General features: G+C 40.0%; 1 protein-coding gene, 1 long non-coding RNA gene and 1 pseudogene across 2 annotated transcripts in view; 2 read left to right on the top strand and 1 right to left on the bottom strand.

The window, feature by feature from the left end:
* LOC137227896 (uncharacterized) overlaps positions 1–17,123 on the bottom strand; it is an 85,358-nt gene that overhangs the window by 45,543 nt on the left and 22,692 nt on the right. Inside the window, exons 2-3 of the long non-coding RNA XR_010945042.1 lie at positions 3,467–3,562; positions 983–1,854 (exon numbers count right to left, since the gene is read on the bottom strand). This is a non-coding gene — a long non-coding RNA (uncharacterized lncRNA). The remainder of the gene's footprint in view (positions 1–982; positions 1,855–3,466; positions 3,563–17,123) is intronic.
* LOC137228271 (interferon alpha-8-like) lies at positions 4,228–5,446 on the top strand (annotated as a pseudogene).
* On the top strand, positions 13,429–13,998 carry LOC137227892 (interferon alpha-1-like). The gene has a single exon (XM_067744519.1). The coding sequence runs from the start codon at positions 13,429–13,431 to the stop codon at positions 13,996–13,998; it is 570 nt and encodes a 189-aa protein (XP_067600620.1).

The following is a 17,123-nucleotide window of genomic DNA, read 5'->3' as shown; positions in this document are numbered from 1 at the left end:
AAAAATGGTACAGGTGAACCTATTTGCAGGGCAGGAGTAGAGACGCAGACATAGAGAACAGATGTGTGGACATGGTGGAGGGGGAAGGGAAGGGTGGGATAAACTGGGGGATTAGGATTGATGTATATACACTACCATGTGTAAAACAGATAGCTAGGGGGAACCTGCTGTTTGGCACAGGGAGCTCAGCTCGATGCTCTGTGATGACCTAGGTGGGATGGGGGAGGGGTGGGAGGGAGGTCCAAGAGGGAGGGGATATTTGTAGACATATATCTGATTCACTTCATTGTACAGCAGAAACTAACACAACATTTTAAAGCAATTATACTCCAATAAAAAAATAAGAAAATAAAAGCAAAAGTAAGATTCAGCGGACTTCCCTGGCGGTCCAGCAGTTAAGACTGTGGTTCCACTGCAGCAGGCATGGCTGTGATCCCTGCTCAGGGAACTAAGATCCCATGTGCTGTGCGCGGCCAAAAAAGAAAGTTAAGACTCAGCACTTAAAATATAGATTAAACTACCCCCACAAAGCAAAATAAAACAAAAGGCAAAGCTTGTTATAACATAAATAGTAAAATTTGCAAATATAGCAATTATCCTAAGATAATAAATACTAATTATTATAAATTAAAATGAAATTTCTTTCTACTCAAAACTAGTTTCTTATTTTTGATAAAAATCTGCCAAAATGACTCAATATATTTTTTAACGGAAGCAGACAAAAAAGTCTTTGAACTGAGTAAATATTTACAAGATTGAGGCCACTAATAAGTGCAGTCAGCCCTCCAAATACATGGGTTCAACCACTACAGGTTGAAAATATTTGAAAAAAAAGTTCCAGAAAGTTCCAAAAAACAAAGCTTGAATTTGCCACGTGCCAGCAACTATTTATAGCAATTACATTGTATTAGGTATTATAAGTAATCTAGAGGTGATTTAAAGTATATGGGAGATGTATGTAGGTTATATGCAAATACTATACCATCTTATATAAGGAACTTGAAGATCCACGGTATCCGTGGAGGTCCTGGAACCTCTCCCCCTCGGGTACTGAGGGAGGACTGTAGATGAGACATACTGTGGAAGCTGAAGTCTCCTTTTCAACTTCCTGAGTTTTCTGATGAGCTTATTAAGACAAAGAAAGCATTTACTGATTTTCATGTCTTAACTTCCAGTATGACAATGTCCCAGGCACAGCAGTTGTGTACTTTCCTTCTCATATCGACCCTGGTACTTTGTGTTTATTTTGGTTTTTTTTTTTTTTCCTCCTTTTTGTTGTTTTTGGCCACGTCCAGCGGCTTGTGGGATCAGGGACTGAATCCGAGTCACAGCAGTGAAGGCGCCGAGTCCAAACCACTGGAGCACCAGGGAATTCCCTGAGCCTGGTACTTTGGAAGGAGTTCTTCAAAGTCTGGCTGGAGTCCTCATTGCTCAGAAAGTCTTTCCATCTCCATTTTCTGCACCAAACAGGTCTCCAACAATTCTAGCTGCTGATCAGTCCAATGAGGATTATCATCCCTCTTTGCTGAAAAAGTTGAAGATCTGCTAGATTACCGCATGGAGAAAGAGGTGGCCTGAGCTATTTGCAACTGGCTGCTCCTGGAGGAACCTGAAACCCTTCTTGTCCTTCAGGCAGGAAAACAATGGAAAGATTCTTCCATTAGGTGCAGAACTTGTGAGGGTCTCCTGCTTTGGCAGGCCGTGGTTCGGGGCCAGGTGACAGCTAAGGGTGCAGACAGGGCTGGAGAACATCATCCTGGGTGACCTCAGTGAGGAGGGTGGCAGGCCCCGGTGAGCCTGGTGATTCAGGTGTCTGGCTGTGGGAGCCTGTATCCAGCTGCTCTGAGTACCTGCCTGCAAATGAGATTCTTAAATAGTACAAGGTTCTCAATTCTGTATTTATGCCAATTTTTTTTCCTAGTTTTTCCAATTTCTCGGCAACAGATAATGTCGCATCTTCAACGTTTCTTTTATTTATTACGCTGGAAATTAAACATTCATGGAAAAGGACAGAGTATAAATCCAATAGGATGTACTCATCCAAATGAGACCCAAGGTTGAAATAAAATCTGAGTCTCAATCTGTGTCTTTTTAAATTCTAATAAGAGTACTTAGACATTTGACATTTTACCGTATGTTCATGCTTTGTAATGCACCAAAATACAACTAGCCTCGCCTCTCTCCATGTCCCCTTTAAGGGGCTAAGACATTAGATTTGAATTCTTCCACATGACTTTATAGGAGTCATAGCTCATGTTTCCAGACATAGTCTACGGATAAGAGTGGCATAAATGTTAACACCAAGGGCTAATTCATACCATTCTCTTCCTTCTGTCACCAAAAGTGTGCTCAGCACATATATATGTGACAATGTGCTTGGCAATGTGGATTCCAGGAAAGTAAGGCAGGGATGGTGACCGCCCTCCAGGGAGCAGGGAAGACAGACTTTAGAGGCAGGATTAGGATGAGGGAAGCACCACGTGCTCAGTGCAGCTGAGGGCCAGTGCTCAGAGCTGATGAAGAGGAGGGCCTGGGAGCAGCAGAAGGCTCCACTCTGACAAAAATCTGGGGCTCCTCAATTTAAATGACATCAGATTTTGATTTCCTCTTCTAAAAAACTGAGACAACTCAAGTAGTTGTCACACAGGCAAATGTAAAGATTAAATGAAGTTTGCAAATTATAGTCTGAGAATCTGAATTTAGTGAACATAGCTGCCTTTAGCATTAATGTGACATATAGTAACTTGTAGAGTCCATGATCAGCCCCGCCAAGAAAGGCTTTGACTGCCGCTCCCTTAACACTGTCAGGGGTCTGCGTGTTGAGGCCCCAAATGCAAACTGCAGGAGAGGGGTTGCCTTCTGGACTGCGAAGGAGCAAAGCCCAAGTTTCCAGGCCTAGAGCAGTGTCTGGTACATTAAGGAGAGAAATCCTATAGCACTTGAAACATTTGCAGAGAACCAGCATCGAGGAAAAATTGCTGCTCTGTGAATAGTATAAATGAGATAAACGGTCCCTTCCCTCATCCTCAGTTAGTCTCAGACCACCTCTGGTGATATTATTTTAAGACAAAGGTGTTTTTAAATGTTATGGGGACCAGGAAATGGGTTATAAAATGTACATGGGGCAGAGGGTGACGAGAAATGGGCCATTCCTATATTTTTAGCTATGAAAGGTCACAACGTTACTTCGAAAGCTATTTCCTGGCTATTTGGGTAAAGAAAGGGAGGGCTTCCCTCAAGCATGGAATGTAAGAAGGCACCAAATCTAAGTGATCAAGATAAATCATATTTTAACGCAATATATAAAAATGGAAATGCCACAACATACATGCTGAAGAAAATGTCAAAATTTTAAATAAAGACAGAAATGACCCTGCATTTGGATGACGCTGACAGTCTTACAGAGGAAGGCTTCACGTTGCCAGTGAAATTTGGGTAATTTCTGTTTAGTCTATAAAATTCTTACTAGAGAAAATGAGAAGATCAGACCTGGTAAATGTCCTCAGCTGCTTGTACAGGACACTAATAACTCTTCTTTCTACACTACAGTCAAGCTGGAGTTCTGAGAAAGGGGTTTCAGAAACTCGAGTTAAATAAAAATTATTTAAGACTGTCACAGAGTCACAAGAACTTGTCAAACACTGCAGTTCTCTCAAACAGGTAAAGAAGTAGTCTTGAAAATATTAATGAGTTTGCTTCCATTAAAGCTAGGAAAGTAAAATTATATTAAATTCTTGTTTTAGTATAAAGAAACTATAGTTTAAGTAGTTTAATAAAATGCTGTTTTAATACCCATATATTTTAATATCCTACCTTCAAGATTTAAATATTTTCAGAAAATATCTTAAAATATAAAAAAATCTAAAATATTTAATTTAAGTCAAGCAATGTAAGTTTAATTTAAAAATATAAAAAATAAAATGCTGTGAGTTTTTGTTTTTTTTATTCTTTCTGCGGTACGCGGGCCTCTCACTGCTGTGGCCTCTCCTGTTGCAGAGCAAAGGCTCCGGACGCGCAGGCCCTGCGGCCATGGCTCACGGGTCTAGCTGCTCCGTGGCATGTGGGATCCTCCCGGACTGGGGCACGAACCCGTGTCCCCTGCATGGGCAGGCGGACTCTCAACCCCTGCGCCACCAGGGAAGCCCCCTGTGAGTTTTTTAATGTTCCTACTTTTCAGTTATACAGTACTTCCTCCCCCACGTTAACGCTGTATCCTTGAAAGACACCATGAAGTCCCAGAGCACCTACAGGCGCGCTCAGCTCCCGCGTCCTCGGCCCCGGTGGTGGCCGTGCTCCGACTCACCCCCAGGGCGTCCCCAACACCGTCCGGGCGTCCCATCGCCGCCGCCGCGTTCCCCTTTCTCTGAGCCGTCGCAGCATAGCGCCAGAAACGAGCCCGAAGCTGTAAAATCGGCCCCAACTCGCTTCCCAGCTTCAAACCCCTCAGAAAACGGCTTCTTTCCCAAAAATGGCCTCGCTCAAGTTTCTGTGCGAAAATAAAGCACAAAACTCAGGGGAAAGCCCGAAAATGCAAGGTTCCAGCTTCCAACCAGACAAAATTGTCGCTGGCGCGGCCGCAACAAGCCTCCCACTTGAGAACTCAGCATCGCGAAGACAAAAGTTTTTTTCTCACTATTAAATCAGTATAAAGTTGCTCCGTGAGGATGAAACTCAACTTTCTCTCGCGCTGCCCAAACCGGGAAACTGCAAACTCTCATAAGTCAGCGTTTCCCTAGCCGAACCCATCAAAAGACATCCAGCGCCCTGTCGCTGCCGCCTAGAGAAGCGCGCTGTCCCGGGTTCCAGGGAAGGAACCTTCCGGCTAATTATTTAGTGGTGCCCGCGCGCCCCCTCGCGGCCAGCGGGTGAATCACTGAAATTCTCAAAGGCCCAGATCTATTTGCTAGTGGCAGGAGTGATACTCTGCTCCATCCCTGCTCACCCTCTTGGCTGGAACTTGCCTTGGATCCAGAGCCTACAGAACAGGGAACTCTTCATACTTTTGAGACAGATGAAGAAGATCCCGTTTCAGTCATGCCTAGAGGACAGAACCGACTTCAAATTTCCTTGGAAAAGAGGGAATATCACAGAAATCCTGACGACTCAAAGCACCGGCTACCACCATCTGACACTCCAGCAGATGGTAACCTCTTCAACAAGGAGGAAAGCCAAGCTGCTTGGAACAACACCCTACTCCATAAACTACCCTCTAGCCTTGATCACACCTTGGAACTACTGCATAAGCCAGTGGAAAATGACAATCTGGACTGTCCATATTTGGGAATTGTTGTCCCGAAATATTTCCAAAGAATCCATCTCTATCTGAAGGAAAAGGAATACAGCCCCTGTGCCTGGGAGGTTATCAGAGGAGAAATTAAAGTGTTCCTTTCTCTCATGTAATAATTCTCCAATTACTGTCAACAAATAAAGAAGAAAGGTACACCTGTGACACTTCTAATCAAATGATTATTGTCTGTTTAGTCCTCTAAAGGTACGTCCACTCATATTTCTGCACATGTTGAAAAATATCTGAAGTGTCACGAGTTTACAAAAATATATTTACAAAGAAGAACACAATCTATTTTCTTATACAAGTAATTTTACAATGTGCTTTCTAAAATCTGTTTAACTTCTTGGAGGGTATTTGGATTCCCAACTATGACGTTTATTTTAAAATGGAAAGGTTATTAGCATAGTATGCTGTTCAAGACATTTGTCAGTTAATTTCATGATAGCTGCTGTCACAGAGAAACAGAAAGATGTCAGTAATTGGGTCATTATAGAAATTTACCTTTCCATCCTTAAGAGAAAAATGCAGGCATTCCTAATCAGATCAATTTTCCTGCTGGCCTCCTCTAAACAGTGATGTAGGGACATGGGTGCCCTCTATTGTGTGGCGTTGCTCTATTCAACGTGTGATTTCCGATTTGTGGTGTGTGAGTCTATTCCACTCAGTGGTAAAGGAAAAAGTATGAGGATTACATGGGATGTTTTCAAGGGCCAAGACAGTATAGGGCAATATCACCTCTGCCCACATTAGTTGGCCTGAATTTATTTTCATGGGAATCTAAGTGCAAAGAAGTTGGGAAGTTATTGGGTGACTAATGGAAGAGGAGACAAGTTCAATGAATAAGACTACTTTTCATTTTTATACTATTTGTACTAATGACATTCTAGAGAAAAGAAACCAAAACAATGTTCTTGCTTCCACCCACATTATAAAAAAAAGTTGACTTGGGGTCTGACTCCACAATTTCAACTTAGGTATGATGACATGGATGTCACTCATTAGAGTTCACAGCGTGATTGACTCTTTGAAAGAAGCATTCAAGTTGATTCCAAAAGGCATAGACTAACAAGGAAAATATCTGCAAGTGTAGACACAAGTTGTTTCCTTTTTGCCTGAGAGAGACAAGAAAAGTAGGGCCACGTAGCTCCTTGAAAGTACTTGAGGATGACTGAATGAAAAGTGGAGAGTGGGTCTTCCATTCATGTCCAGGCCCGTGATTCTCATCCTTATCTGCTAAATACTGAAAATGTGAACTTGAAGAAAATAGTGCTGCAAAGTCTTTTAAAAAATACCTCACACAATATTCCATTGTAACTTCCCTTGTAGAACCACAAAGAATTTTAAAGTATCTGTAGATTATTGTCCTTTCACGTCATATCTATCAAATATATCTATCAAATATATGATTGAGCTCCTGAAATGATAGGGACTGGACTAGCTGTCTAGGAAACGGGGTTGGGTAAGATGGTGTCTCTCCCTTTAGGTATTTTACACACGCCTGGAAGGTATTCTGAGGATACAATAGGTCAGGACATGTCTTACTATTTGGGCATCTTCAACAAAATAGCATAGACTGGGTAGTTTGTAAAGAGCAGAAACTACTCACAGTTCCATAGTCTGGAAATCCAAGATCTGGGTGTCAGCGTGGTCCAGTTCTGCTGAAAGCCTGCTTCCAGGTCACACACTGTCCACTTCTCCTTGGCAGAGACTGGGGGATTTATCTGAGACCTCGTTTAAAAGGGCACTAATTCCAATTGTGAGGCCTCCATCGTCATGACTTAATCACCTCCCAAAGGGCCCACCACCTAACACCATCACTTTGGGGATTAGGACTTTAATGAACCTTGTGGGGTACCAAACCTTAAGAACATAAAAGTCTTTAAAGGCTACATACCTGTCATTTAGAAGAAAGAATACATTCATGCTGAGTAAATAAAGATGAAAGGGCAGGTTAGCAGAAAAAAAGAGCAGACCAAGGACTCAGAATCCAAACTCATGGTTTTGGACCTGAAGTCATGCTTTAGTTATTACCGGCCAAATTTTGGAAATCAAACTGAAAGGAGCCCACTCTCCCATGGAATGGAACGAAGATACAGGATGCAACAGATCATTCATCATTCTTTGTGAAAAGTCTCCGAAGATTCTCAGGAGAAACGTAGTAATTGCGACATCAATAAAGATCCACTAAGGAGTAATATGTGTCTGGTACTGTGAGCTGTGAGATTCAGGAAGAGTCTGAGTTCAGACAGGTGGCTCTGTATATGACACCAGGCTAGTTCTTTTCTATTATAACCTAGTAGAGGGCAAATTAGAGATGAGGCCATCCTCATGAGTTTAATATAGTGCCAGGCAAAGGCTGAAAATTGTGCTGCAACTTGAATGCCCAGAACCATATGCACCTTAAAGGAAACATAATCCTAGTGGTTTTAGCAATAAACTCAGTAGGCATGACTGATACCAGTAAGGGAAGAGTGGAAATATGAGCCATTTCGATTATAATCCCAGCAAATATGGCCCTGATGAAGCAAAACAGCTTGGTCATTTGCAAATGACTTCCAGTAGGAGGAGAAAATCTAAGAAATTGCTTTAGTAAAAACTACTTGTTGAGTGATTACACTGCGCCTGGTGCCCATGATACCACAGAGAATAAGACAGAGTCCAGTTACTGCAGAGCTGATTTGCCAAAGATGGTCACATACCTATTGTTTGAAGATGGGAATGTAGAGGGCTGAAGCAACATAACTTCCACTGCAAAATAAAAAGTATTAAAGATTGGAGCTGAAAGTTAATTCTTTCCAAGACATAATATTTATTCAGTTCTAAATTAATTATGAAGATGGTTTCCTTTGGATTGAAAAGGATAGACTTGGATTGGAACCTCTGAAAATCCTTAGGGAAATTTGAAATTTAATGCAAAAATAGAGAGAAAGATTCAAATTGATGATGACTGCTAAATCATGCATTCTCATTGGGGATGCTAACTGCTTCCATGGGTACAAACATTAGTTTTTAGGGGTATGACAAATTTTGCTATTACAATGCTGTGGCACTCCAAAGCTTAACCCTATACAACAAAATCTTATTCCTTAGTATTCATTTTTGTCTTTGGGTTTTCCTATGTATCATACACACAAGAAGCGTTGACACTGAGTTCATGGACGATAAACAAACTGCATACACGATCAGTGCTCCAAACTATGGTGACTTGATGGCTCATTGGAGGACTTTCTCTCCATCATTTGCTTGATCTCAAAGTAATATTGTGAGAGGTGGCCTTCACTTACTTCTGAGCTCCCATTGGCTGTCTTGTGGATGTTGCTTATGTTTGAGTCTCAGTATGATTTGCACTATGGGAATTAAATACAAATAGAAAATTATATTTGCATATTAAATACAGAAAAGGTTATATTTTATCATTTAATTCTACTGAAATTGTTAAACACATCCATAATTACAGCAAGTGCTTAACAGAAAAAAATGTTTACAATATCTAGATGAATATCTAGCAGTAGTGAAATTAAAAATTATTTTCTGAAAAAAAATTATTGTATGATATGAAGCAAAATTAAAAGTTAAGTACCTAAAAATAAATATTAAGAAAATAATTTCAAAATTTCAATGATTTTGAGCAGTGTTGAATGATTTTTAAGTATATCTATACCTTGGTAGTACTATAATGTTTATAAATTTTATTTGAATATGTAGTTTGCTACATTCCTGTTTATATAAGTAAATATAGTCATTAAAAGTCACTCTGAAAACTTAGTTGTAAAGTTAAATTAAAATTCAATAGCTTATCAATCAGTGTGATACACCACATCAGCAAACTGAAGAATAAAAACCATATGATCATCTCAATAGATACAGAAAAATCTTTTGACAAAATTCAACACCCATTTATGAAGAAAACTCTCCACAAAGTGGGCATAGATGGAACCTACCCCAACATAATAAAGACCATATACAACAAACCCACAGCAAACATCATTCTCAATGGTGAAAAACTGAAAGCATTTCCTCTAAGATCAGGAACAAGACAACGATGTCCACTCCCACCACTATTATTCAACATAAACCTGGAAGTCCTAGCCACAGCAATCAGAGAAGAATAAGAAATAAAAGGAATCCAAAGTGGAAAAGAAGTAAAACTGTCACTGTTTGCAGATGACATGATACTATACAGAGAAAATCCTAAAGATGCTACTAGAAAACTACTAGAGCTCATCAATGAATTTGGTAAAGTTGCAGGATACAAACTTAATACACAGAAATCTCTTGCATTCCTATACACTAACAATGAAAGATCAGAAAGAGAAATCAAGAAAACAATCCCATTTACCATCAGATCAAAAACAAAAAATACCTAGGAATAAACCTACCTAAGGAGGCAGAAGATTTGTACTCAGAAAACTATAAGACACTGATGAAAGAAATCAAAGATGACCCAAACAGGACTTCCCTGGTGGTGCACTGGTTAAGAATCCGCCTACCAATGCAGGGGACAAGGGTTTGAGCCGTGGTCCGGGAAGATCCCACGTGCCGTGGAGCAACTAAGCCCATGCGCCACAACAACTGAGCCTGCATGCCACAACTACCGAAGCCCGTGTGCCTAGGGCCCGTGCTCTGCAGTGAGAGAAGCCACCGCAATGAGAAGCCCACACACTGCACCAAAGAGTAGCCCCTGCTCGCCGCAACTACAGAAAGCCCGCGTGCAGCAACCAAGACCCAATGCAGCCATAAATAAATAAATAAATAAATAAATAAATAAGACCCAAACAGATGGAGAGATGTATTGATACCATGTCTTGGATTGGAAGAATCAATATTGTGCTAATGACTATACTACCCAAAGCAATCTACAGATTCAATGCAATCCCTATGAAATTGCCAATGGCATTTATCACAGAGTTAGAACAAAAAATTTTACAATTTATATGGAAACACAAAAGACCATGAAAAGCTAAGCAATACTGAGAAAGAAAAATGGAGCTGGAGGAATCAGGCTCCCTGACTTCAGACTGCACTACAAAGCTATAGTAATCAAAACCGTACGGTACTGGCCCCAAAACAGAAATATAGATCAATGGAACAGGATAGAAAGTCCAGAGTTAAACCCATGCACCTATGGTCACCTAGTCTATGAAAAAGGAGGCAACAATATACAATGGAGAAAAGATAGTCTCTTTAATAAGTGCTGCTGGGAAAATTGGACAGCTACATGTAAAAGAATGAAATTAGAACACTCCCTAACACCATACACAAAAAATAAACTCAAAATGGATTAGAGACCTAAATGTAAGACTGGACACTCTAAAACTCTTAGAGGAAAACATAGGCAGAACACTCTATGACATAAGTCACAGCAAGATCCTTTTTGACCCACCTCCTAGAGAAATGGAAATAAAAACAGAAATAAACAAATGGGACCTAATTAAACTTAAAAGCTTTTACACAGCAAAGGAAATCATAAACGAAATGAAAAAATCACCCTCAGAATGGGAGAAAATATTTGTGAACGAGGCAACTGACAAGGGATTAATCTCCAAAATATACAAACAGCTCATGCAGCTCAATAACAAAAAAACAAACAACCCAATCAAAAAATGGGTGGAAGGAACTTCCCTGGTGGCGCAGTGGCTAAGAATCTGCCTGCCAATGCAGGGGACATGGGTTCAATCTCTGGTCTGGGAAGATCCCACATGTCGCAGAGCAACTAAGCCCGTGAGCCACAACTACTGAGCCTGCGTTCCACAACTACGAAAGCCTGTGTGCCTAGATCCCATGCTCCACAACAAGAGAAACCACTGCAATGAGAAGCCCACGCACTGCAACAAAGAATAGCCCCCGCTCACTGCACCTAGAGAAAGCCAGCACACAGCAACAAAGACCCAACACAGCCAAAAAATAAATTAAATAAATTTATATTTTAAAAAAGCTTTAAAAAATGGGCAGAATATCTAAATAGACATTTCTCCAAAGAAGATATGCAGATGGCCAAAGAGCACATGATGCTCAGCATCACTAATTATTAGAGAAATGCAAATCAAAACTACAAAGAAGTATCACTTCACACTGGTCAGAATGGCCTTCATCAAAAAACCTACAATAAATGCTGGAGACAGTGTGGAGAAAAGGGAACCCTCTTGCACTGTTGGTGGGAATGTAAACTGATACAGCCACTAGGGGGAACAGTATGGAGGTTCCTTAAAAAATTAAAAATAGGGACTTCCCTGGTGGTCCAGCAGTTAAGACTCCGCACTCCCAATGCAGGTGGCCTGGGTTCAATCCCTGGTCAGGGAACTAGATCCTGCATACCACAACTAAGAGTCTGCATGGCGCAACAAAAAGATCCCGTATGCTGCAACTAAAGATCCCGCATGCTGCAACTAAGACCCGGCTCAGCCAAATAAATAAATAATTTTTAAAAACCCTAAAAATAGAACTACCATATGACCCAGCAATCCCACTCCTGGGCATATACTCGAAGAAAACCATAATTCAAAAAGATACATGCACCCCAATGTTCACAGCAGCACTATTTACAATAGCCAGGACCTGGAAGCAACCTAAATGTCCATCAACAGATGAATGGATAAAGAAGATGTGGTATATATATACAGTGGAATATTAGCCATAAAAAGGAACAAAATTATGCCATTGGCAGAGATGTGGATGGACCTAGAGACTGTCATACAGAGTGAAGTAAGTCAGAAAGACAAAAACAAATATCGTATAATATTGCTCATATGTGGATCTAGAAAAATGGTACAGACGAACTTATCTGTAAAGCAGAAATAGAGACACAGATACAGAGAACAAACTTATGGATACCAAGGGGGGAAAAAGGGGGTAGGATGAATTGGGAGATTGGAATGGATATATATACACTACTACGTATAAAATAGATAAGTAATGAGAAACTACTGTATAGCACAGGGAACTCTACTCAGTGATCTGTGGTGACCTAAATGGGAAGGATACCCAAAAAAGAGAGGATATATGTATAACTGATTCACTTTGCTGTACAGCAGAAACTAACACAACACGGTAAAGCAACTATACTCCAATAAAAAGTAATTAAAAAATAGAGAAAAAAGGGAAGAAAAGATACATGCACCCCAATGTTCATTGTAGCACTATTTCCAATAGCCAGGACATGGAAGCAACCTAAATGTCCATTGACAGAGGAATGGATAAAGAAAATGTAGTACATATATATATAATGGAATATTATTTAGCCATAAAAAAGAACGAAATAATGCCATTTGCAGCAACATGGATGGACCCAGAGATGGTCATACTGAGTGAAATAAGTCAGACAGAGAAAGATAAATATCATATATCGCGTATACGTGGAATCTATAAAAAGGGTACAAATGAACTTATCTACAAAACAGAAACAGAGTGACAGATGAAGAAAACAAACTTATGGGTACCAGGGGGTAAGGGGAGGAGGGATAAACTGGGAGATTGGGATTGACATATACACACTACTATATACAAAATAGATAAATAATAAGGATCTACTTTGTAGCACAGGGAACTCTCCTCAATACTCTATAATGACCTACATGGGAAAAGAATCTAAAAAAGAGTGGATATACGTATGTATAAATGATTCACTTTGCTGTACACCTGAAACTAACACAACACTTTAAACCAACTCTACTCCGACAAAAATTTTTTAAAACTTCAATAGCTTAAAAAAAAAATTCAATAGCTTTAAAACTTCTTGTCATTCTTAATCCTGCAGTGAATACAAAGAGTAAGCTTTGCACTTTTTGTATGTACAGAGTAGAGATATCCATGGAGTACATAAATACATACACAGGACATATGTGTTATCAAAATTTAATGTTGCGGAGGCAATTAGGAAAAACTATCTAAGAAGGCTCTGTGGGCAGGGGCAGAGGCAATAATGGAAAAAAATATTTGCGAAACACTGCCCTAACCCATTTGGAGAGTGCAAAATGAAAAGCAAAAACAGAAGTAGAAAGTCACAAGAAATATTCAGAAAATGGAAATGAATACATTCTTATTTAAGACCCAAGCCTGAAGGAAGGTCTTCAGAGAACGTAGAGAGCAGGGTTCACAGAGTCCCCACCTCAGCCAGGCCGGCAGCATCTGCAGGATCCCCGATGTCCCCAACCTTGTCCTTACTCCTGGCCCTGGTGCTGCTCAGTTGCCACTCCAACTGCTCTCTGGACTGCGACCTGCCTCAGACCCACAGCCTGGCTAACACGAGGGCCCTGATGCTCCTGCAACAGATGAGGAGAATCTCCCCCTTCTCCTGCCTGAAGGACAGAAATGACTTTGGATTCCCCCAGGAGGCGTTTGGAGGCAACCAGTTCCAGAAGGCTCAAGCCATCGCTGTCGTCCATGAGATGATCCAGCAGACCTTCCAGCTCTTCAGCACAGAGGGCTCGGCTGCCGCTTGGGATGAGACCCTCCTGGACAAGTTCTGCACTGCACTTTATCAGCAGCTCACTGACCTGCAAGCCTGTCTGATGCAGGAGGCGGGGCTGGAAGGGACTCCCCTGCTGAAGGAGGACTCCATCCTGGCTGTGAGGAAATACTTCCACAGAATCACTGTCTATCTGCAAGAGAAGAAGTACAGCCCTTGTGCCTGGGAGATTGTCAGAGCAGAAGTCATGAGATCCTTCTCTTCATCAACAAACTTGCAAGAAAGACTCAGGAGGAAGGAATGACACACACCTGGTTCAACCTGAGAAATGATTCTCACTAACGAGACCACACTTCCACCTGTGCTGCCATGTCAAAGACTCTCATTTCTGCTCTCATCATGCCCTGAATTGAATTAATTTGTCCAGTGTTTTCAGGAATATTAAGCAACATGATGTTCTACTCTACAGGCACTCGTCCCTCATAGATGCCCATGCTGATCTATCTACTTACTTATCTACTTAAATATTTATTTATCTATTTTAATATTTATTTCACTATTTATAAAGATTTAAATTATTTTTATTTACATAATATTATGTGCATGTATACACTGTGGTTAAGAGAAGAAATATATACTTTGTATTAACTCAGTTTATGAGTTTTCTTTGTTCATTAAATTCTTACTAGAGAAAACTTCATTTGTTTATTCTTTAAAAAAGAAACACCAAGCCTGAATGTGCAAAATGATTAAAGAATGTGTTACAATTCCTTGACCATCATTATGATTCTCACATTAGAAATAAAAATAGACTAACTCTAGCCAGGTTTTGTGTTGCCCTCAGGACACAGACATGAACATAACTAATCCAATCTTGCTTTTTATAACTTTGATTTTTTTTTTAGGAGAGTAACCTAAAAACAATAATTAATTCATATTTCAATTAAATTTTATTACTTATTTTAAAAATAGTTCTGATTTGTAGTAGAAATGAATATCAGTTAGGTTGAATGCTACAATGAGAGGGAGAAAAATGGAATTCCCCCAGTAGAAGGTGGATCAAGCCATGTGAGGATACAAAAATAAAAGCAGTAGATATTACCTATAGTTAACTAGTAGGCATTTCAGTGCAAATGTCCATTGGATACTGGAGATGGCAATTTACAAGCAATCCCACGAAGTGTAAAGCATGGAACTGAAGAAGTGATCAAATGTGAGGACAGTATAGAATGAGAAAAGGACTTAAAATTGAGTCCTATGACCTTAACCTTAAAAGGGAGGGAACACCACAAAGGAAGCAGACATGGAATGGCCATATGTTAACAAGAGAGAAAGGTGAGAAGACCGTGTTTGAAAAGACTGAAACTGCTTAGAAGACTCAATGCATTCATGAAATCATAGATGGAAAATGCTCCCTACATTGGGAAAAGAGATGGCATTGGCCACTTAGTGACAGCTTGTTTGGTAGACTTAATCAGCAGAAGGTGAAGAGAAGGTGGAAGGATGAGTAAAAGAAGGTAATGACAATATACATAGAAAACAGGTTTGAGATATTTGCCATCTGAATTGGAGGAGAGAAAGGAGGTCCTACGCAAGGCTGGGACCTAGAGTAGAAGGTGGCTCATTTTATTCTCTGCATGGTTTTACCTTTCTGAAACATTTTTGCCTCAGAAGAAATTTCATGGATTTGATGTATTGTAACTCATAATCATATTTAATATTTTATTTACTTTAAAACATGACATATTTAATTATTCACAAGGATAATTTATCATCATTTTGATTAACATTATATTGATTGTCAGTAAGCTGCTCTGTAGATTGAAATCATCCACTACATGGGAAACAGATGGCACTGACCTTACTGAGAGCTGATTTGGTGGGATTAATCAGCAGAAACCATACTGGAGTAGGTGGAAGAGTGACAAGAGAAGAGAAGAACTCCCACTGTCATTGTTTCACCTGGGGAGTCACTTTACTTCTTTCACTCTCATCATAGTCAGGTTTGTATCTGTTTTCACTTTACTTCAGTGCATCAAATGCAATGACGCTTTCCAAGAAAGTTGAATGGAGAAGGAAATTAGTGATGTATTGAACATTATGGAAAATCATAATGTTTCCGTTTATGTTTCCATTTTTACTTTCCTATTAAGCAACTAACCTCAAGTTGAAACAGGAAGTAATTCAGTAGCAGCAAGACAACCCTTGCCAAGAAAAATATGAACTGAAAAAGAATGTATAACATTACAAAGACTCTGACACCAGGAAAGCAAAGAAGGCTAACTTTATCTAGCATCCTAGGCCCTAAATTTTCACCACCCTACATCTTCATTGTGAGATGGAGAATGATGAACCAAGAGGCTCAGTAGAAATCTACTGAGTCATCTAATGATGGTTACTAATTACTTCAATATAAGGTTCTGATGTGAGGTCAACAGAAGCTTCTAATGGGAGGTCTGATGGAAAATCCAATACTCTGTTAATAATTATTTGGAGTAACTGTTATGAACTCTGTGCTAATGATACAATGGTGAACAAGATGCAGACCTGTCTCCTATAGTGGTTATTTGCCAAACAGGTCTAATAAATCTATTTTCAAGAAAACCAATCCTGGGCTGCCCTGCTGATGCAGTGGTTAAGAATCTGCCTGCCAATGCAGGGCACACGGTTCAAGCCCTGGTCCAGGAAGATCCCACATGCTGCGGAGCAACTAAGCCCGTATGCCACAACTACTGAGCCTGTGCTCTAGAGCCTGCATGCCACAATTACTGAAGCCTGTGCACCTAGAGCCTGTTCTCCGCAACAAGAGAAGCCACCGCAATGAGAAGCCCGCGCACCGCAAAGAAGAGTAGCCCCCGCTCGCCGCAACTAAAGAAAGCCCATGCGCAGCAACGAAGACCCAAGGCAACCAAACATAAAGAAATAAATTAATTAATTAAAAAAAAAAAAGAAGACCAATCCTGAAGGATAAGCCAGCTTGGCCGATATGGAAAATAAAGACGGTAGAAACAGAGTCCAGGACTAGAAGTAAACACAGCCAACCTCTTAGCAAGATAAATGTAAATACTCATCTAATGGTCAATTTACCTCAGTTCCTTTTATCCTGTACATCACGTTCAACTTTACCATACTAAAAGGTGAAAAACACAGTTTGAAGTGATAGGGCAAATATCAGAAACAGTCTCAGATACAGTAGAAATTTAGGAATTATCAGACCAGGAGTTCAAAATAACAGTGATTAAAGTGCGAAAGGCTCTAATGTATTCACCTATTTTATTCTTCTACTTTATCTCAGTCAAACTATGTATGGTACTTAAAATAGTTTTGCTTGTATAATATCACGTTCAACTTTATAATGTATTCAAATATAATAAAATATGCTTACCTTTATCTTTTTTCAAATTATTTTCTTGTTTAATTTATGAAAAT

This window comes from Pseudorca crassidens, chromosome 7 (genome assembly GCF_039906515.1).
Source record: "Pseudorca crassidens isolate mPseCra1 chromosome 7, mPseCra1.hap1, whole genome shotgun sequence".
Classification (NCBI taxonomy): Eukaryota; Metazoa; Chordata; class Mammalia; order Artiodactyla; family Delphinidae; genus Pseudorca; species Pseudorca crassidens.
The sequence above is the reverse complement of the archived record's forward strand: the minus strand, read 5'-3'. Positions and strand labels throughout refer to the sequence as shown.